The sequence below is a fragment of the Rutilus rutilus genome, assembly GCF_951802725.1.
Source record: "Rutilus rutilus genome assembly, chromosome: 22".
Lineage (NCBI taxonomy): Eukaryota > Metazoa > Chordata > Actinopteri > Cypriniformes > Leuciscidae > Rutilus > Rutilus rutilus.
Window position 1 is genome coordinate 14,013,999 of NC_140227.1, and position 21,446 is coordinate 14,035,444.

Below are 21,446 nucleotides of genomic sequence, written 5' to 3' on the forward strand. Positions count from 1 at the left end.
ATTTGTCATGAGACAGGAGGTAAGGGAAGGCTTTATTTATACTGGCTTCTTCTTGTGCTGATTGGATGATTACCTGAACATGCTCCTCCCGAACTTTGTAACATAAAACTTCATTTAAGTTTTACATTACTTTCATCAAGACAAGAGAAACTGCCTTTCATAATGCAATTAATTAAAGAGTATTTATTCATAGCGCCCTATATGAAAGCAGACTGTTAGACTACTGTAAGCACGGTGAACTGAAGATTATCTCTTTTGTAGCTTTTTTTGTCAAAAATAAGTGTCTTCAAAATTCTATCCAAAAAAAACAATAAAAAACTGATACCTCAGGTTGTTTAATTTATAGATTAATAAATGTATCATTTGCTAGGTTATATATATAGATTTACAGAATTTGTTTTTCGATTGTTAAATATAGGCTATGTATTATTATAGGCTAAATGCAAAATATTGACATCTAATTTAAAATCTTGAAAGCCTATGATTACAAATAATGAATTGTTGTAATTAAATTTAGTAGACACTGGGTATAACTGTGCACACAAAAGACTGAGTCTCGCTGTATCGCTCAGGCTGCACTGCAGTGTCTATTCACAGGCGCGATCCCACTACTGATCGGCACGGGGACTTTGACCTGCTCCGTCTCCGACCTGGGCCGGTTCACCCCTCCTTAGACGACCTGGTGGTCCCGGGCTCCCCCAGGAGCACCATATCGATACCGAACTTAGTGTGGACACCCGATAGACATAGTCCACTGCAGTCCAGAACCCCTGAGCTCAAGCGATCCTCCAGCCTCAGCCTCCCAGTATCTTGGATTACAGGCGCGCGCCACTGCACCCGGCGAGAGCTGTGAGAATCAGCGCTGATACTGAATCTAGTGGCTCACAGCGCCATCTAGTGTATGAAAACAGATGATTAGGTTACAATAAGGCGTCATAAATTAAAGCTTTTTATAATCTCCTTAGTAGATTTTTTTTTTTTTGAATATTTTCTTCATAATTATTTGTTTTCAAATTCATGCTTCAAGTTGATTCAGCACAACAGAAACACTCTCACACACGCACACACACACACACACACAAAACCCTCACTAGCTGTTTAACCACATTTAAGTTTTACATTACTTTCATCAAGACAAGAGTAATTGCCTTTCATAATGCAATTAATTAAAGAGTATTTCCATAGCGCCCTATATGAAAGCAGACTGTTAGACTACTGTAAGCACGGTGAACTGAAGATTATCTCTTTTGTAGCTTTTTTTGTCAAAAATAAGTGTCTTCAAAATTCTATCCAAAAAAAACAATAAAAAACTGATACCTCAGGTTGTTTAATTTATAGATTAATAAATGTATCATTTGCTAGGTTATATATATAGATTTACAGAATTTGTTTTTCGATTGTTAAATATAGGCTATGTATTATTATAGGCTAAATGCAAAATATTGACATCTAATTTAAAATCTTGAAAGCCTATAATTACAAATAATGAATTGTTGTAATTAAATTTATTAGACACTGGGTATAACTGTGCACACAAAAGACTGAGTCTCGCTGTATCGCTCAGGCTGCACTGCAGTGTCTATTCACAGGCGCGATCCCACTACTGATCAGCACGGGGACTTTGACCTGCTCCGTCTCCGACCTGGGCCGGTTCACCCCTCCTTAGACGACCTGGTGATCCCGGGCTCCCCCAGGAGCACCATATCGATACCGAACTTAGCGCGGACACCCGATCGACATAGTCCACTGCAGCCCAGAACCCCTGAGCTCAAGCGATCCTCCAGCCTCAGCCTCCCAGTATCTTGGATTACAGGCGCGCGCCACTGCACCCGGCGAGAGCTGCGAGAATCAGCGCTGATACTGAATCTAGTGGCTCACAGCGACATCTAGTGTATGAAAATAGATGATTAGGTTACAATAAGGCAGCGTAAATTAAAGCTTTTTATAATCTCCTTGGTAGATTTTTTTTTTTAAAGAATATTTTCTTCATAATTATTTGTTTTCAAATTCATGCTTCAAGTTGATTCAGCACAACAGACACACTCTCACACACTCACACACACACACACACAAAAAAAACTCAATAGCTGTTTAACCACATTTCACGAGTTCACATGTTAATGAAATCTGATGTAATATTATAATGCGTATTTGGCTTGCTGTCCGGGGGGAGGGCTCCGAGCTCGGAATTCGGCCCGACCCCAGAGTACTCCCCCCTATGAATGTATAGATCATGGGTATCTATGAGCAGACCCATCTGAATGTGAGGTGATGGGGTGGTGGCGGGATGCTGAGAAATTTGTCATGAGACAGGAGGTAAGGGAAGGCTTTATTTATACTGGCTTCTTCTTGTGCTGATTGGATGATTACCTGAACATGCTCCTCCCGAACTTTGTAACATAAAACTTCATTTAAGTTTTACATTACTTTCATCAAGACAAGAGAAACTGCCTTTCATAATGCAATTAATTAAAGAGTATTTATTCATAGCGCCCTATATGAAAGCAGACTGTTAGACTACTGTAAGCACGGTGAACTGAAGATTATCTCTTTTGTAGCTTTTTTTGTCAAAAATAAGTGTCTTCAAAATTCTATCCAAAAAAAACAATAAAAAACTGATACCTCAGGTTGTTTAATTTATAGATTAATAAATGTATCATTTGCTAGGTTATATATATAGATTTACAGAATTTGTTTTTCGATTGTTAAATATAGGCTATGTATTATTATAGGCTAAATGCAAAATATTGACATCTAATTTAAAATCTTGAAAGCCTATGATTACAAATAATGAATTGTTGTAATTAAATTTAGTAGACACTGGGTATAACTGTGCACACAAAAGACTGAGTCTCGCTGTATCGCTCAGGCTGCACTGCAGTGTCTATTCACAGGCGCGATCCCACTACTGATCGGCACGGGGACTTTGACCTGCTCCGTCTCCGACCTGGGCCGGTTCACCCCTCCTTAGACGACCTGGTGGTCCCGGGCTCCCCCAGGAGCACCATATCAATACCGAACTTAGTGCGGACACCCGATCAACATAGTCCACTGCAGCCCAGAACCCCTGAGCTCAAGCGATCCTCCAGCCTCAGCCTCCCAGTATCTTGGATTACAGGCGCGCGCCACTGCACCCGGCGAGAGCTGTGAGAATCAGCGCTGATACTGAATCTAGTGGCTCACAGCGCCTTCTAGTGCATGAAAACAGATGATTAGGTTACAATAAGGCATCATAAATTAAAGCTTTTTATAATCTCCTTGGTAGATTTTTTTTTTTTTCATAATTATTTGTTTTCAAATTCATGCTTCAAGTTGATTCAGCACAACACACACACACACACACACATACACACACACACACACACAAAAAGCTTGTTTAACCACATTTAAGTTTTACATTACTTTCATCAAGACAAGAGTAATTACCTTTCATAATGCAATTAATATAAGAGTATTTATTTATATCGCCCTATATGAAAGCAGACTGTTAGACTACCGTAAGCACGATGAACTGAAGCTTATCTCTTTTGTAGCTTTTTTTGTCAGAAATGAGTGTCTTCAAAATTGTATAAAAAAAACTGATGCCTCTGGTTGTTTTAACACAATACACAAAATCACACAGTAACCATTTAACCACATAGCCAAAGTTTTCCAGACATAACTTTCATCTAGCCTTTCTTAACACATTATATTATTTATCTTCCTCTGTTCTCATTCATTTGAACACAACTGATTATTTTTGTAATCAAACTGATTTTAGTTTAATAAATTAATAATTTGCTAGGCTATATTGGCTATGTATAGATTTACAGATGTTGTTTTTCGATTGTTAAATATACAGTAATTAAAAAATGCAAAATATTGACATCTAATTTACAATCTTGAAAGCCTATAATTAATAATGAGTTGTTGTAATCACATTTATTAGACACTGGGTATAACTGTGCACACAAAAGACTGAGTCTCACTGTATCGCTCAGGCTGCACTGCAGTGTCTATTCACAGGCGCGATCCCACTACTGATCGGCACGGGGACTTTGACCTGCTCCGTCTCCGACCTAGGTCGGTTCACTCCTCCTTAGGCGACCTGGTGGTCCTGGGCTCCCCCAGGAGCACCATATCGATACCGAACTTAGAGCGGACACCCGATCGACATAGTCCACTGCAGCCCAGAACCCCTGAGCTCAAGCGATCCTCCAGCCTCAGCCTCCCAGTATCTTGGATTACAGGCGCGCGCCACTGCACCCGGCGAGAGCTGTGAGAATCAGCGCTGATACTGAATCTAGTGGCTCACAGCGCCATCTAGTGTATGAAAACAGATGATTAGGTTACAATAAGGCAGCGTAAATTAAAGCTTTTTATAATCTCCTTGGTAGCTTTTTTTTTTTAAAGAATAATTTCTTCATAATTATTTTGTTTTCAAATTCATGCTTCAAGTTGATTCAGCACAACAGACACACACACACACACACACACACACAAAAACTCAATAGCTGTTTAACCACATTCAAGTTTTACATTACTTTCATCAAGACGAGTAATTGCCTTTCATAATGCAATTAATTAAAGAGTATTTCCATAGCGCCCTATATGAAAGCAGACTGTTAGACTACTGTAAGCACGGTGAACTGAAGATTATCTCTTTTGTAGCTTTTTTTGTCAGAAATAAGTGTCTTCAAAATTGTATAAAAAAAAAAAAGATGCCTCAGGTTGTTTAATTTATAGATTAATAAATGTATCATTTGCTAGGTTATATATAGGCTATGTATTATTATGGGCTAAATGCAAAATATTGACATCTAATTTACAATCTTGAAAGCCTATAATTAAAAGTAATGAGTTGTTGGGTAATCACATTTATTAGACACTGGGTATAACTGTGCACACAAAAGACTGAGTCTTGCTGTATTGCTCAGGCTGCACTGCAGTGTCTATTCACAGGCGCGATCCCACTACTGATCGGCACGGGGACTTTGACCTGCTCCGTCTCCGACCTGGGCCGGTTCACCCCTCCTTAGACGACCTGGTGGTCCCGGGCTCCCCCAGGAGTACCATATCAATACCGACCTTAGTGCGGACACCCGATCGACATAGTCCACTGCAGTCCAGAACCCCTGAGCTCAAGCGATCCTCCAGCCTCAGCCTCCCAGTATCTTGGATTACAGGCGCGCGCCACTGCACCCGGCGAGAGCTGCGAGAATCAGCGCTGATACTGAATCTAGTGGCTCACAGCGCCATCTAGTGCATGAAAATAGATGACTAAGGCAGCGTAAAATAAAGCTTTTTATAATCTCCTTGGTAGCTTTTTTTTTTTTTAAAGAATATTTTTTTCATAATTATTTGTTTTCAAATTTATGCTTCAAGTTGATTCAGCACAACAGACACACTCTCACACACTCACACACAGTCACACACACACACACAAAACCCTCACTAGCTGTTTAACCACATTTAAGTTTTACATTACTTTCATCAAGACAAGAGTAATTGCCTTTCATAATGCAATTAATTAAAGAGTATTTCCATAGCGCCCTATATGAAAGCAGACTGTTAGACTACTGTAAGCACGGTGAACTGAAAATGATCTCTTTTGTAGCTTTTTTTTGTCAAAAATAATCGGGTGTCCGCGCTAAGTTCGGTATCGATATGGTGCTTCTGGGGGAGCCCGGGACCACCAGGTCGTCTAAGGAGGGGTGAACCGGCCCAGGTCGGAGACGGAGCAGGTCAAAGTCCCCGTGCTGATCAGTAGTGGGATCGCGCCTGTGAATAGACACTGCAGTGCAGCCTGAGCAATACAGCGAGACTCAGCCTTTTGTGTGCACAGTTATACCCAGTGTCAAATAAATGTGATTACAACAATTCATTATTTTTAATTAGTGTTTCAAGATTTTACAATTATAACAATACGGTATATAGAAAAATGGTTCTAAACAGTATACCAAATTAGGGTTCTTCGGTTTGTAACAATAGCAGAACCCTTTTATAAGGTAGGCTATAAGAACCATGCTTTGAAAGTGCTATATAGAACCTTAACGGTGTTATAAATAACCGTTTCAACAATATTTATTTTCATTACTATTAGTATATTGTCTTCATTATGAATATTAGTAAAATAATTTTTTATCAATTATTTATTAATGTATTTTTTTATTTATTTTTAGCCCTCTATCTTATATTTTGTTGCCTCTATTTGGGTTTAACGTTTAAAAAAAACAGCATGTTCTTGTTCATGTACTTTTAATTTTTATTGACATACATGGCAGACTGTAGCAAAAATGACAGTGCTCTAATAAAAGTTGTAGCTGAATACATTAATAAATAACAATTGACATTGAACATGATACGGATGTAATGAAGAACAAGTTCCAGTGAAATATGAAATATACTTTTCTATCAGCATGTTATTATCCTATTCAATTCAATGTGATAAATGAGGTAGGTCAAAAGTATTCTACAAGTAATTAAAAAGTAGTCAGAAAATGTGTATGGATTATGTTGCTAACTACATTTTATGTAATGTAATTTGGAATCAGTAACGGACTACAATTTGCAAGTAATCTACTCAACACTGCCTGTAGTCTCACTCATTGATATACTGAAAGGTATTTTATTTTATTCTGTTTCTTATATAATATAGCCTATATTTTATTTTGTACTGTACACTGCAATAATTTTATTGTTTGGCACATTTTCCCCACTCAATTTTATTATTATTATTATTATTATCATTATTCTTTTTTGTAATCTGTATCCTTTTAGTTTGTGCTTTTAATTGAGTGTGTAATGCTTAGCCTATAATGTGCTTCTTTTGAAAAACTGAAAATTGTTCAACCTTGTGGCTTTTTAAGAATAAGCACACTTTTCACACTCGCTATTTTATTTAATTCGTCTGCTAATAATGTTTAACTTTCTAAATCCAAATCTCACAGCAGAATTCGGATTATTTTTTGTAATGTATGTCATTCCTGATCTGATGTCCCCCTGTCCTACAGAGGGCGCTGTGGCGCGTTATAATGGCATCACGTCCCAGAACGTGCAGAAGTCAACTCAACACCTGTAACAGAAAATTCCAAACATAACGACGCCGACTCTCCTTCCTCATGGATTATTTTTGACAATGCACCGGTAACTCAAAACAATACATGTCTGTGTTACAACCTGTGTTAATTACGAATAGTTATTTTGCTTCAGTTTCATAGAAACTACTGGTCTGTTAGCCAGCTAGCTGAATAGCTTTCTTATTCTTTTGTGCAAGTTTCAAGAATTAGATGGCGTTTTAATTTAGAAACGGAAAGTGTATAGGCTAGTATATGGCACTGTGCAAATCATTTTATATAGGCTAAAGCATATAGGCTATATTAAAACGAGGTCTTCTGAGGCTACACGGGTGTCTATTTTTAACATCGCTGTTATATACAAATACACCTTTAAATGGTATCTTTAAATTTCTGCTTTTACTTTCGGCAGTTTATGAAACAAAAGCTATCTAAAAGACAAACAAGAGATCTACTTTAAGACTGCATAGCATACGCCCTGAAACGAAGTTGCACAATTCGGTTATAAGTCTTTACAGTTTCATTTGAATATGGGGTCTTGAAGCATATTTCTCTGGCAGGACTGACAGTACACGACCATGGCCATTGGCTGTGTGTGTGTGTGGCTGCTTAAAAATAGTGAGAGAGATATTTTTAGCAGTCAGTCAGTAGAGATGTATGACGTGTCAAATGGTGCCGGTTCACCATTATGCAAGGTTTGGATTCAGAAAGCCTCTGGGGTGAAAGTCTCTTGGTCATATGTCACAGGAAACGCATCACTCTAAGGCTTTTCAAAACAACATTGTAATGAATCACACTTATGCAGATAACATATTTTCCCAGATTACCAAATGAACACTACTGAGACAAACTAAGTGAGACTATATGTCACAATGTATATAAAGAACAACAGATAGAATAGTCAACAGAAAACAACAACAATACAAACATCCCCTTCCAATTTCAAATTCTTTTAAACAGTCAGGTCCCTCATCTGACCTATAACAAAAAAAAACAATAAAATATATTTGCAATAAAGCTGCGGCCACATTAGCAATATTTTGGTGGAATTTTGCAGACAAGAAAAAGGTCCACTGTCAGTAGTGTAGCGATGTATTAAGCACTGCACACACAGAAGTCCCTTTCAAACCAAACTTGAACATTATCAAAATATACTTTTTTGTCCTCAAGAAGGTGGATGCAGTTGTTAGAAATTACTTTTAAGAGTTCAGAAGTTAAAAAATAACAGTATTTATTTCAAATAGAAATCTTTCGTAACAATATACACTACCGGTCAAAAGTTTGGGGTCATTAGATTTCATAAAAGAAATTGATACTTTTATACAGCAAGGATGTGTTAAATTGATCAAAAGTGATAGTAAAGATTTATATTGTTAGAAAAGATTTCAATGTTCTTTTAAACTTTTTATTCATCAGTGAATCCTGAAAAAAAGTATCACAGGTTCCCAAAAAATATTAAGCAGCAAAACTTTTTCCAACATTGATAATAAATCAGCATATTAGAATGATTTCTGAAGGATCGTGTGACGCTGAAGACTGGAGTAATTGCATCACAGAAATAAATTCTATTTTAAAGTACTGTATTAGTTAACAAATTGTACCTGACATCCAGCCTTCTGGTGGGATCAGGATAATCAAAAATCTTTTGGAGATCAAAGGTATCCCACTCCTATTAAAAGGTTTTAAACACATATTGAAGTTCTAGATCTAGATAAAAATCCAGACTGATTTAAGAATCAACCTATTTACATGATTTGATCCAATCCAATAGCTGAAATACAAGTTGTTGTTGTTGTTTTTTTGCAAGGCCCTGATGATACTGAACTAACATAGATATCTTTTTGACTGCAGGAAGGTTACATGTGTAGCTGGGGTCTGGCAGCAGTGACATGGCGCTGTGCTGGGGTGGTTTGTTGGTGTTGGCGGCCCTCTCCCGGGCCCTGGGCTCTCTGCAGCTTTCAGAGGAGCATTCTGTGCCAGAAGAATGGGCCCTGCTCCATGTCGTGCAAGGCCACATAGGGGCGGGAAACTACAGCTACCTGCGTCTCAACCACGAAGGACGCATTATCCTGCACATGCAAAGCCTTAAAGGGGATGCGGATCTCTACGTCTCTGACAAGACGCTGCGGCCAAACTTTGATTCCTACAAGCTTCAGTCTACCACCTGCGGCCAGGACGTGGTGGTCGTCCCGGGGGATTTTCTCAGGCCTGTTGGGATCGGGATCTACGGACATCCCTCCTACATGGAGAGTGAGTTTGAGATGAAGGTGTTTTACGACCAGACAGCACTGAAACAAGGTGAAAATGAGAAAAACTCTTATCCTTCAGATGAGACTCCTGGTCAGTCTCAACACTCTCAGGGCCCCGAGGATGTGATGGAAGAGGAGGAATCCATCCTGTGGACTATTCTAATTGGGATTCTTAAGATCATACTTGAAATTTTGTTCTGATTTTGATGTGCCAGCTGGCAAAATATCACATTTGCCACAACATTCTTCCCATTTAGATCAAATAAACAGATTTTTTTTGTTTTTTGGCCGGAGTTTTGACAGAGGATTAGAAATGATTTGTCTGAAGTTTTGTTTAAATATAGCGTGGCGCCTCAACCATTCTATAAGGATTATGTTCATTTCTGCCATAGTTTTCTTAATATGTCATCTAATTTGACTAACATTTATAATTTGCATATCAACACAACTGATTGCACTTGATATGTTAAACACAAGGTTCTTTCTTTTGACCTGATTTGTTTTCTTCTGACATTTTATTGATTGAGTTAAAAAAACACACAAAAAAAAACAGTTGTCTTTTACTGACCTTGGGATGTAAATTCTAGGTTTTAAACTGCACTATGCAATCACACAAATCACCTTGTGATGAAGGTTGTACGGCTGTGCCTATTGTAAAGAAGAGTCTGTTGGCTAATAAACAGCAAAAAAACTTCTGCACCTGTAGTTGTAAGATACAAATAAAAGAATCACTTATTTTTGAAAAATTCTCAGTGTTCAACATTACTTAGTAGTGTTCAGCTTTTGTGTTATATATGTGTTTTTTGTGCAAATAACAAGGTGGGGTTTCCTTTTCAAAAATACCAAACGAGTGAGATAGATAAAAACGGTAATTTAGGTTTGGTCACTGTTAATATAGTATGGTATTCCATGAGCACATAATTAGATACAGCTGTGTCTCTGAATAAATCACATCAACAATATTATAACTACATTATTATTGTTTTAGAAACAATGTACAGTAAGTATATTATTTTAGAATGTGAAGATACCTGTATATACAATAACATTATGCTCATCTCAATCTATGTATAAATATTAGAATACTATATATATATATACACTGCCGTTCAAAAGTTTGGGATCGGTAAGATTTATTTTATGTTTTTAAAAGAAGTCTCTTATGCTCACCAAGGCTGCAAATCCTTCTAATATGCTGTTCTTTTTAACTTTTTATTCATCAATGAATCCTAAAAAAAAAATTACAGGTTCTAAAAACACATTAGGCAGCAAAACTGTTTCCAAAACATTGATAATAACTGAGTATCAAATCAGCATATTAGAATGATTTCTGAAGGAACGTGATAACAACGCGGCATACGTCATATGAGGGCGACGGAAGTGTGCGCACACCATCACGACCTTCCTGACAGGCAAACCAAATAATGTAAGAAGCTGATATTATAACAGCAGTGCTTTTAGTATTTATTTTATTTAGCCCGCATCATGTTTCGTGCCACGTTGGCAATATGTGGAAGAACAGTTGTTAAAAGGGTAAGTGTGCGCATGCAATTCATCATGTTAAACTCTTGTGCATGCGATATTTCTGTTCATGCTGATACACACTGACTAGTGTGTATTAAACCATGATTTTTCTCAAACCAGTTCATCTCATCGGTCTCCGGAGAAAGCGCGCTTCCATCAAATCTGCGACTCCCATCAAATCTCATCGGAGTCGCGGGACAAAGTAGGCAAAGCTTTGTTTATTTAATAGAGAATTATAATTCATTCTTCTTCTGAGAAGAAACTCTGGCTTTGAAGTGTTTTCAGCTTTACACTCCTGCTTACATCCTTGAGTTAAAAGTACACCACGGTAAAAAATAGTTTTTACAAATATACCATAGTTACATAACAGCTGCCACAATGAAACTGAGAACTTTCGATTAGCCATTATTATCTATAAAGCTATTCAACCAAATGACAGATGGAGTGCAAGGACAACCTATATTCATTTAGTATAGTTTCACATTAATAACTTAAGTAATTAAAGGATTGGAAGGAACTTTTGGCTTCCATGCTACATTTTTGTATGTTGTCAATGAAAGTGCCACAATACCATTTTAAAATGCATGTGGCGTGTGTTTTCTGAACTCTTGTTTCAGAGAGGGCTCCTCCATCCGGCTCTGATCTTCCAGTTCTGCGCAGATGTGACGCTGATATCCCAGCTCACCTGGCACCCACTCAAACGTGGCTCGAGTCTTTGGCCGGTCTTGACAGTGAACCGCTTGGTGTGGTTGACCTACACCCTGATGTCTTCTCAGTGCCTGTTAGGTAAACCATTTAATCCTCTGAATCCTTTCAGGAGTTATTCTGCAAACAAATGGTATTTTTTTTCTGTTCCTATTAATAGGTTGGACATTCTCCATGCTGTAGAGGTCTGGCAACGTAATTTCAAACGAATAGTAAGTAACCCTGAGGAGCATTTTATGTTTTCCGGTTTGGACTTGTGCATTAAGATACCGTCCAAATCATGTTCTATGAACCTCAGTCATATTGAATCATTGCGAATGAAATAAACATATGTAATGTGATTACTGTAGAGCCACGCAAAAGTCAAGTCAAGAGCTGAAGTCAGCGGTGGAGGCAGGAAACCTTGGAAACAAAAAGGAAGTGGGCGGGCACGACATGGAAGCATTCGTTCTCCACTATGGAGGGGGGGTGAGATATAATTTGAGTTCAATTTTAAACACATAGATTAATGACAATATATAGCAGTGAACAATCTGAATCACTAAACAAATGCTCCTCTTGCACATTCAGGAGGAGTAGCTCATGGTCCACGAGGACCAACCAGCTATTATTACATGTTGCCCATGAAGGTGCGGGTGCAAGGGCTGAAAATCGCCCTAACTGCCAAACTGGCTCAGGTAAGGGGGGGGTGCGCTCTAAAAGTCTTGCTTGCTTTGGAATGCACTTCAGTATTATACCGGTTTAGTATTTCATATTTTGCAGGTTTTTAATTTTTGAATGTTCAATTGTCATTTAAATTTTAAGTATTAGTTATTTTATTTGTTTTTTATATATATATATATATATATATATATATATTTATACATACATACAATATATATATTTATACATACATACATACATACACACACACACATATATATATATATATATATATATATATATATATATATATATTTATTATTATTTTTTTATATATATATATATATTTTTATATTTATTTATATTTATAGTTTTATCTAGCTTTTACCCAGCAAACATTTGTACATTTAATTACCGTTGAAAAGACACATCATCATAGTTAAAAAATAGTTCCAAAATGAAAGTCGAACGGACATCTTTGACGTTATCTGTTCTGTGTTACATATTTTTAACGATTTATGCTGTCCTACTGCGACTATTTTTGGCCAGGGACTCGACGGTGCCGTCAGACCAATGTTTGATGGGTATTTTTTTTATGTTTTAGCTTTAGACATTTTAGGACTTCTTAAATCTTGTTCCTTAAACTTTTTTTTCATGTAATTATTTTATCTCAGCTTTTTCAATTAACAAACATTTTTATAGTTTTAGTTAACAGTAGCAAAACTGATGCGCTTGTCAATAAGTGAAAAGTGGTTTGGTTCATATATTTTCCAGGATTACCTTCATATTGTGGACTCACTGGAGATTCCTACTCTAGACCCCCACTATCTCCAGGACCTGGTCAAACACAGACAGTGGGGGGATTCAGTCCTCATAGTTGACGTGTAAGTAACATGCCGTTGCAAACCTGATATACATATTTGTTTCCTTAAAGGGATAGTTCACCCAAAAATGTAAAATTCAGTCATTAATTACTCACCCTCATGTCGTTCCAGTCTGTTCATCATATAAAGCTATCGAGTCTCTTCAGAAAATTTGGACTAAACTGCTCAATTCATATGGATTAGATTTACGATCTCTTTATGAACTTTAAGCATTCAAGTGGTAGTTGTGTAGACTGTCAATGGAGGGACAAAAATAACTCAGATTTCATTAAAATGTAAAATTTGTGGAAAGACATGAGGGTGAGTAAATATTTGGATTTAAGTCATTTATTTTTTTGCATGCTTGCATTCCAGAGGTGAAGAATTCCCTCAGAACATTCTCAAGGCAACCGAAAATCTGAAAACAGTGAATATTATTCCAGCTATAGGTAAACAAACTAACTACATAAGCGCACATTTATTGTAGACCGAACATAAGGGATTGTGGCTTTTGTATTAAAACATATGCAATTTGTTTTGTTTTTTACAGGCCTAAACGTCCACAGCATGTTGAAACACGAGAGCCTGGTTCTCACTCTGGAAGCTGTCAAATTTCTTGAAAAGAAGCTTCTTTGGCATGATGTGCGTTACACTCCCCTGTATCCCTTTAAACTCCCATACAGAGACCTGCCATGAACACAGCACTGATTTCAGAGTATTAAAATGTTTATTTCATAAAAACAGTGATCAAGTTGTCTGATTTCACATATTCCACGTGGTAAAAAAATGTCCATATCATATGAATAAATAACATTAAGAGTATATAAAAGATAAGGCATCAGTGGAATATTCTTCATCAGGGATAGGAGATTTTTGTTGGGATAATGCCGTGTGCTAAATCGTGTCGGATCTCCCATCTTAGAGCAGATCGCTTCTTCTCTGTTGGAACTACATAATTGTTGGGAATGAATGTCTTCTGAGGTCTCGTCTGTAGAGAGTGAGAGAAGGAAAAAAACACTCAGATTGAGAGAATCTAGGCTGTCCTTTCCAAAAAATAAATAGATATGGATATGTGTGTGTCTTACTGGTGGAGGCTGATACATGAGTTGTTCCTGAGAAAAAAAATAATAAAAATAATGTAATAAAAATCAAACTTGCACACATTAATACTCTTGGTTTTCTTAGCAAGCAGCCACTACTTAAACAAGTACAGGTTTACCCTGATGGCCCAGTGCAGCTCCTTCCTGCTCTTCTCTCCTGGAGGTTTAAACATCTCCCAGTCCTGCTTATATTGCAAATACCTGATAAAGCAGTCAAACGCATTTAGATCAGTTTGTGGTGTTCAGAGGGTTATCTATCACATTTCAAGTGTAAATCCTTCCAAGTATTATGAGATCTTTAACAGCAACTGTAAAAGCCTGAACCAAATCACAAGAGATTCAAGTCTTGAATCATTTATGAAGATCAATACAGGACGCCATACTTTGCCACTGGATCAGTTTTCTTCAAGTTCCTCGTGTGAGGATGATCAAAAACTGGCCGTATAACTGTGAAGAGAATCGGATTGTGTAAATGCACGCAAACCGACAGTCATGGGTCAGAGAAACGGGTATGATTTGAAACTAGACGTGAACATGGAACTTACATGACTTTGGACGAGGGCGGATGTCATTCTCGCTGTGTGATCGTGTCTGTTGGAGGACAAGGGCGTAGAATTTAGTAGGAACGCTAGGGTCATGTCCCTACCAATATCCAGTGACTACTGAATTGTCCCTAGCAATAACTTTAATCAAACAATTCAAATATATTTATATACAACCACTTGTTGCAATTTTGTCGCATCTGAAATGGGTCATACCACTGACATTACCTCATAAGTCAAAGTAAATAAATTAGAAAACTGCATGCACTCTTTCAAGGACACGCATTTAATGCATAAACAGAGAATATAAGGTAGGTGTTTAAGTTTATCCTCTTAAACTTAAAATATTCTATATATCTTTAAAATATTTTTGTAAATATGTGCGATTTATCTGTCAAACATACGCGTGAAATTTGTGTTCGTTTCTTTAGCAACAGTAGATTCCTCGTCTCGTTTTCTTTCAGAATTTTCACTGGTTCAATTCATTTTTAATATTAAAATAAAGCAATGAGTTGAAGCCGACAGCCTCATGGGCAGCAGAGTTTGAGTCCCGGCTCGGGGACCTTTCGCCATCCTGTCCCATATCCTCCCACTTTGCTTACTGTCAATCACCTATAATGTCACCATAATTTCAATAAAGGCAAAAATGCCAAATATAAATCTATAAATAAACAGCGTCATTAACTGTGTAATTAGCACCCTGCCTGCAAGTCCTCAACATACATTATATGCATGTACTCTGATGTAGGCTACTCTAAAGTTAAGTCTCTGTTATGCCTCCTCGTCTTCATTCCTTACCTTTAAAATATAACATTACAGAACTGATTAATTGTCAATATGAGCTAAAAACCTTAGTCGATCCCTGAATAACTTGAGTAATAAGTGAGATCCTACCTATATCTATAGATAATAGCTTTATATGACATGAAATTGCAATTAAAAGTCTATCATAAATGCAAAAAATAGAAAATGAGGGTGGGGTGCTGCTTTTATATTATATTACCATCAATGTCAAAATCAAACCAACGCCCTTAGAAAAACAATTCCAGTTTAGAATTCAAAACTGTAGAAGCGATCAGTAGGAATGTGTCTGTGTACTGACCATGCCTCTGATGTATTCCAGGAAAGCACTCGGGGGTTCCTCCGTCACAGAGCTGGATCTGTCACTGTAACTTCCTGTTTCTTCACTCTCGGAGTCATACTGCACACGAGATGCACCGATCCGCATGTGGTCCAAACGCTCCTCCAGCTCACTAACTGTACCTACAAAACATAAGTACATGATTACACACATCCTAAACATCTATAATATTGTACATTATAGCCAGTTATTTATATCTTTTGATATAGTACGTCAGTAGGAAATATCAGTATACATTTCCAACATTCCTTTTGCCATTAATTGTAATAATCCAGTGAGATTTTTGTATGCACAAGGAGTCTGACAACAGCCGGTGCTCCACACGGAGATCTGTTAGGAAATGTAAACTTATATTTCCTACTGATGTATATGTATATATATGGTTTACACAAAAATATTAAGCTACACAACTGTTTTCAACATTGAGAATATTGTTTCTTGAGCAACAAATCAGCATATTAGAATGATTTCTGAAGGATCATGACATGATGTACATTTGCCATCACAAGAACTGTGACATTTTAAAATATATTAAAACAGAAAACAGTTTACACAAAATTACTATTTTTACTGTCTTTTTGATCAAAATAGTACCATATAAATATTTAAGATGTTACACGCTTCTAAGCAGTATACACATCTTCATAATGAGTATTATATTCATAATAATGATCCCAGTAAACAGTGTAACACACCAAGGCAGCCAGTATAAACTCTGACCCTCTTCCCCTTTGAGCCGTCATCATATCCATCATCATTCTGTTTCTCCTCGGGTCTCCTTTGAACTCTGCCCCTCCTGTGCCTCAAATTAAATGGGTGGTCAAGACTGTCCCGCAAAGCCTCAACCTCCAAACCATCGTTGAAGTATGCCACATTTTGAGAGCCTGCATCTTGAGTTCCAATGTCATTCCCTGTGGGAGTCTGCTGCAGGTCGGCTTCATGACCTTTGCTTGGCGTGTCAGGAAATTGATGACCATCATCCTCACATCCATCATGGCTCTGATCAGTACAGTGTACGGCTACATCTTTCCTATCATCCGGTGATTCTGCAGGAGCTCCTCCGTCAGATGTTTCTAATGCTTGATCGTCTCCGAACCACACCAGACTGCTGTTCTCCTCATAATCATGAGCATCTAAGATCGACTCGCTCTCTTCTTCTAATCCAGCCAGAGTACAGTCGTCTCTATAGTCCACTTCCTCTGGGTCTCCATCTTTAGACGAGTCTGGTCTGTACGTGCCATAGCCGGACGTTAAAGTGCTTGCGGCGGGGCTTCCCAGACTTTCATGATAATCCTCATCATAGATGTCTCTAGTTTCCTTCTTCTGCCGTACATCAGCATGCTCTTCTTCCCAAGCTGGTAACATGTTATGATCGTCCTCCTCTTCTTTCTGCGAATGGCCACTGGATATTGTAACATAATCATCATCACTTGCCCATGACTTCCTGTCCTGGTCCCAACTCTCCTTTCCCCCAACAGGAGCATCAAAAAACCAGTCTATCTCCTCTTTTTCCTTACTGCCTCCCTCATCCTCCTCCATCCCACTTTCATGTTCACCTGCTCCTGATCTGTTCTCTGCCAGATTGACATCGCTGCTTATATCTTCGTCTTTTTCATCACTCTTTCCAAGTTCTATCTCTTTGTCATATTCATTGATAAAACATTCTCTCTCTTCCTCTTCACCGTTTCCATCTCCAATACCATTCCTCTCCTGTTCCTCATTGCTGTCAGGGTTTTCCTCTGTACTGTCTTTTGCGAAAAAGTCTTTCTCCTCTTCGTCATTCATGTCTTCCTCATTTTTAGGTTCTCTCTCATTCGGTTTGATGTTCTCTGATCCCTCGCTTTCAGAGTTTCCTGTGCTCCCTTTCTTCACAAAAGATTTGCCACCATCTATTTTGTCCTCAATGCCTTCATTATCTTCTGATACATTAGCTCCTTCTTCATTTTCTTCTCCTTCCTCCTCCTCGTCTTGTTCTTCTTTCCCACTTCCACCTGTGCTCTCTTCCTTAGTGAGACCCTCTTTCTTTTCATCACTGTTTGAATCTTTATCTGTACACTTTTCTTCACTATTTGAGTCTTCTTTTGGAAAAGACTCTTCTTCTTCTTCACTCTCCTCTACACTCACCTGATCTTTCTCGCTCTCTGAATCATTGCTTTGGGCTTTGTTCTCCTCAGAGTTTTCTCCATTGACAGAGCTCTCTTTCTCCTCCTCATTATCCTCTTCCTCCTCACTTTCTTCTAGATACTCCTCTTCCTTCTTTTTATTCCTTTTCCCCTGTTCACACAGCTCAAACCCGTCTTCCTCGTCTCGACTTCCTTCTTCCTCCTCTTCACTTTCTTCCTCTTGACTTACTTCTTCCTTTTCCTCCTCATCACTTGCTTCTCCTTTTTCCTCTTCACTTTCCTTTCTCTTTTCCTCTTCTTCCTCCACTGCAAGTTCTCCTTTTTTCACCTCTTCACTTTCTTGTTTCTTTCCCTCCACTTGACTTTCTTCTTCAAGCTCTTTTAGAATTTCTTGCTCTTCACTCTCATGTCCTGTTTCTTCCTCTTCACTTTCTTTTCTTTTATACTCCTCCTCTTCAAACTCTTTTTCCTCAGCTTCACTTTCTTCTTCCTCCTCTTCACTTTCTTCCTCCTCTTCATTCTCTAGTCCTGTTTCCTCTTCACTTTCTTCTTCCTCCTCTTCAAGCTCTTTTTCCTCGTCTTCACTGTCTTCCTCCTCATCTTCACTTTCTTCTTCCTCATCATTCTCTTTGCCTTTTTCCTCCTCCTCCTCTTTTTCTTGATCTGTTCTTGTTACCTCTATGCCTTTTTCCATTTCATCTTCTATGAAACATTCTCTCTCGTCCTCACTTCCGTCTTCATCTGCCTTAGGATTTGTTTCAGCCTGTACATATTTCTTCTTCTCCAACTCATTCCCTTGAAGAGTTTCCTTCATCCTCTCCTTTTTATCATCTCCCATTACAAATCTTTCCTTCTCATCATTATTGTCTCTTTCAGGCTCTCTCTCAATCCTTCTGTTTTCTTTCTTAACATAGTCCCTGTCTTCCCCCTCACTTTCACGATCTGTCCAGAAAGAAGAGGACAGGGATCCTTCATCGTCCTTGCTTTCATTTTCCAAATGGCTGTCAAAAGCTTTATACATCTTGAGGTAGATGGACAGATCTCTCTTTTAGCCCTCAGTAAGAAAATGAAATCCTCTTCTGAGCCAAAGCAGATGGCTGAGAGGGAGGGTGAATGTAACTAAGAAGATTACTGATAAGAACTTTACTGGGTTTATTATAAGGCTAATTGCACCATCTGGTGTATGGGAGGTATTATTACTACTCTTCAGGATGTAATCTGTACATTACAATTCAAATGTTTGTGGTCAGTATTGTTTTACTGTATTTTCAATCTAATAAATGCAGCCTTGGTGGGCATTAGTCTTTTTTTCAAAACCATTAGAAATTCAGTTTGAAATAAAAAGCTGCATAATGCATTATGCTTCACATTAAAAAATTTTTTTTAAAGGTATACATTAGATACTTGGCAGCATTCAGTAAGTAGTTTATTAGTATTCCTGAAACATAATGACTGGACTTACCAGAATCTTCACTATGCGTGGACTCATCACAGACATGGGACCGACCTTGATGCTTTCTATATAAGGAGATAGAAAATAATGTTTACTGCACATGCGCATGGAAGATGATGTTGTTTTTTTACTTTAACAATCAAATCAAGAAATGATTATGTGTCCTCACCTTAACACTTTCCTTTTAATCACAGGCTTCAAATGAGCCCTATGTTCTCTATCAGGACTTGTCGTCTCACTCCCATCCAAAACTGAGTGAACTATTTCAGAAGGCTCAGTCTCCAGCCTGTTGGGTGCTGTGGAGGGCCGAGCTGGTCTGTGAGCAACTGAGTGCCGTGAATATGAATCATAGTAGTGATTCATACCAGTCTCTCCATGATCATCCTCATTAAATGTGGAGGTGAAAATCTAGGAATGGAAAATAGGAAAAACACACAATCCTAGAACGATTATACGTGTTTAAGTCACCATGAAATCAAAATAGTTCAATTAAATTCTTGTTTTTTATGGAATATTGCAGTTTATATAACTGATTTATTCGTGCACATCTTTTTTTTTTTTTTTATGTGCCCACATAATCAAAAGAACTCCCCCTCCCCCAATGCAGCAACATCTCTTCTTTGATGATGTGTTTTCTGGTATGAGGGCGGGACAACCTGTCACTCACATGACATAATAGCAATAGCAAACCACAACGGTCCAATCAATTCCCGGTGGACAAAATCAAGTTCCGCCCAACATTTTCTTTCTCATTTAAAAAGCCGTTTTACTCTCATACACATCACAATAATGAAAAAAACATTATCGCAACTTCCGTCTCTTTAAAAACTCATACCTCTCTCTGTTGCCCCGCTGAGCTGGTGTTCAAGAGAACGAAGTTAGAACCGTGACCAATGTTGTTCAGTTGGACTGAGGCAAAAACAAATTTAACAGGTTAAGTGTGTTAAAAAAAAATGCTTTAAAGTCACATGAAATTGTACAGCATAAAGCTGGAGTGACTGCTCACCCTTTTCCTTAATAAGCGCTGGTGGACTTTTGCTGGAACTGCTGTGAGATGTTGGAGAAGTCCATTCCCTGGAGCTGTGACTCTTTGACTTTTCATGAAGAATCAGCTGATCTAGATCTAGTGGAGATTCATAAATATGACAGCACTACTTCAAGGCAAGACATGCTATAAAATGCATTTGAATGCAAATAAATGCACTGATGTAGGCTGGAACAGTTCAAAATATTAGCCCACCTCGCTTGAATTCCCGCAGTCTTTCTTTGGGAATATTACTGTATCCAAGTGCAGCTAACTGCAGCTGAATCTCCTCCTCAGAATAGTCTAGACTCTCCATCTTTTAATAACGAAATAAACATATCAGACATTAGTCAAATACGTCGTAACTTATTTACTCAAGAGAAAACATATAGCCTATCTGCTAAGTTTAAACAAAACTCAACATAATCTTTCTTTAAACTGCCTCACTGACAGCAACGTTCATAGTGCTGAAATAAGAAGCCTGTTGTGCAACATATGAAAAGAAAACATAAGTGAAGTTTAAAGCACAATGATTATTTTTCTTCTGTTTTTCCTCACCTTTAAATGGTCAGATTTTATAGTTGTTGTCTTCACAGTACCAGGACAACGGCGGCGGTTCCGTTTTCAAAATAAAAAGATAACCGAGGAAGAAAGCGTTTCAATTAACAGTTATAGCGCCATCTGATGTTTGGGAGACCCTATGGTTATCGCATCAACCACATTACAGTCGTTAAATTATTTTATTTTATTTTATTTATTTATTAACCTTAGACGGTTATTTATATTTTAAGAAAAATCAGGAAAAGACTGATGCAAATATTCTATTTATTCTAAGTTTTTTTATCTCCACCATATTATATGGGATCTCGTTCAAATAGATTAAGAATTTATTTTTTAGATAAAAGTTAGGTGAATTTCTTTTTAGATAGTGGTCACTAATACCAAGTTTCCTATGCATAAAACATAAAGTTTTACATTGAAATCTCGGCGGAGACGGTTGTTACCATATTCATTTTTGTACCTTA

The 21,446-nt window shown here is 37.8% G+C and overlaps 3 protein-coding genes across 3 annotated transcripts; 2 read left to right on the forward strand and 1 right to left on the reverse strand.

Moving 5' to 3' along the window:
• The first annotated feature begins 6,983 nt into the window (after window positions 1-6,983).
• Window positions 6,984-10,045, forward strand: cUnh6orf120 (chromosome Un C6orf120 homolog). The gene is made up of 2 exons (XM_084394877.1): window positions 6,984-7,125; window positions 8,907-10,045. The coding sequence occupies exon 2, from the start codon at window positions 8,945-8,947 to the stop codon at window positions 9,503-9,505; it is 561 nt and encodes a 186-aa protein (XP_084251003.1). The 5' UTR covers window positions 6,984-7,125; window positions 8,907-8,944; the 3' UTR covers window positions 9,506-10,045.
• A 601-nt stretch (window positions 10,046-10,646) lies between these two features.
• mrpl4 (mitochondrial ribosomal protein L4) lies at window positions 10,647-13,734 on the forward strand (the record flags this gene model as incomplete). Its single annotated transcript, XM_084394958.1, has 9 exons — window positions 10,647-10,837; window positions 10,949-11,030; window positions 11,446-11,614; window positions 11,694-11,745; window positions 11,884-12,001; window positions 12,104-12,210; window positions 12,950-13,059; window positions 13,414-13,487; window positions 13,589-13,734. Exons 1-9 carry the CDS (start codon window positions 10,790-10,792, stop codon window positions 13,732-13,734), a joined length of 906 nt encoding a protein of 301 aa, XP_084251084.1. The 5' UTR covers window positions 10,647-10,789.
• Window positions 13,735-13,894: 160 nt separating this feature from the next.
• hyls1 (HYLS1 centriolar and ciliogenesis associated) lies at window positions 13,895-21,135 on the reverse strand (the record flags this gene model as incomplete). Its single annotated transcript, XM_084394957.1, has 12 exons — window positions 20,980-21,135; window positions 20,638-20,737; window positions 20,404-20,520; window positions 20,233-20,306; window positions 19,567-19,805; window positions 19,407-19,462; window positions 15,783-15,943; window positions 14,684-14,729; window positions 14,522-14,585; window positions 14,258-14,339; window positions 14,124-14,150; window positions 13,895-14,026 (listed from the first exon to the last, which is right to left on the reverse strand). Exons 2-12 carry the CDS (start codon window positions 20,735-20,737, stop codon window positions 13,895-13,897), a joined length of 1,098 nt encoding a protein of 365 aa, XP_084251083.1. The 5' UTR covers window positions 20,980-21,135.
• Between the last annotated feature and the right edge of the window lie 311 nt (window positions 21,136-21,446).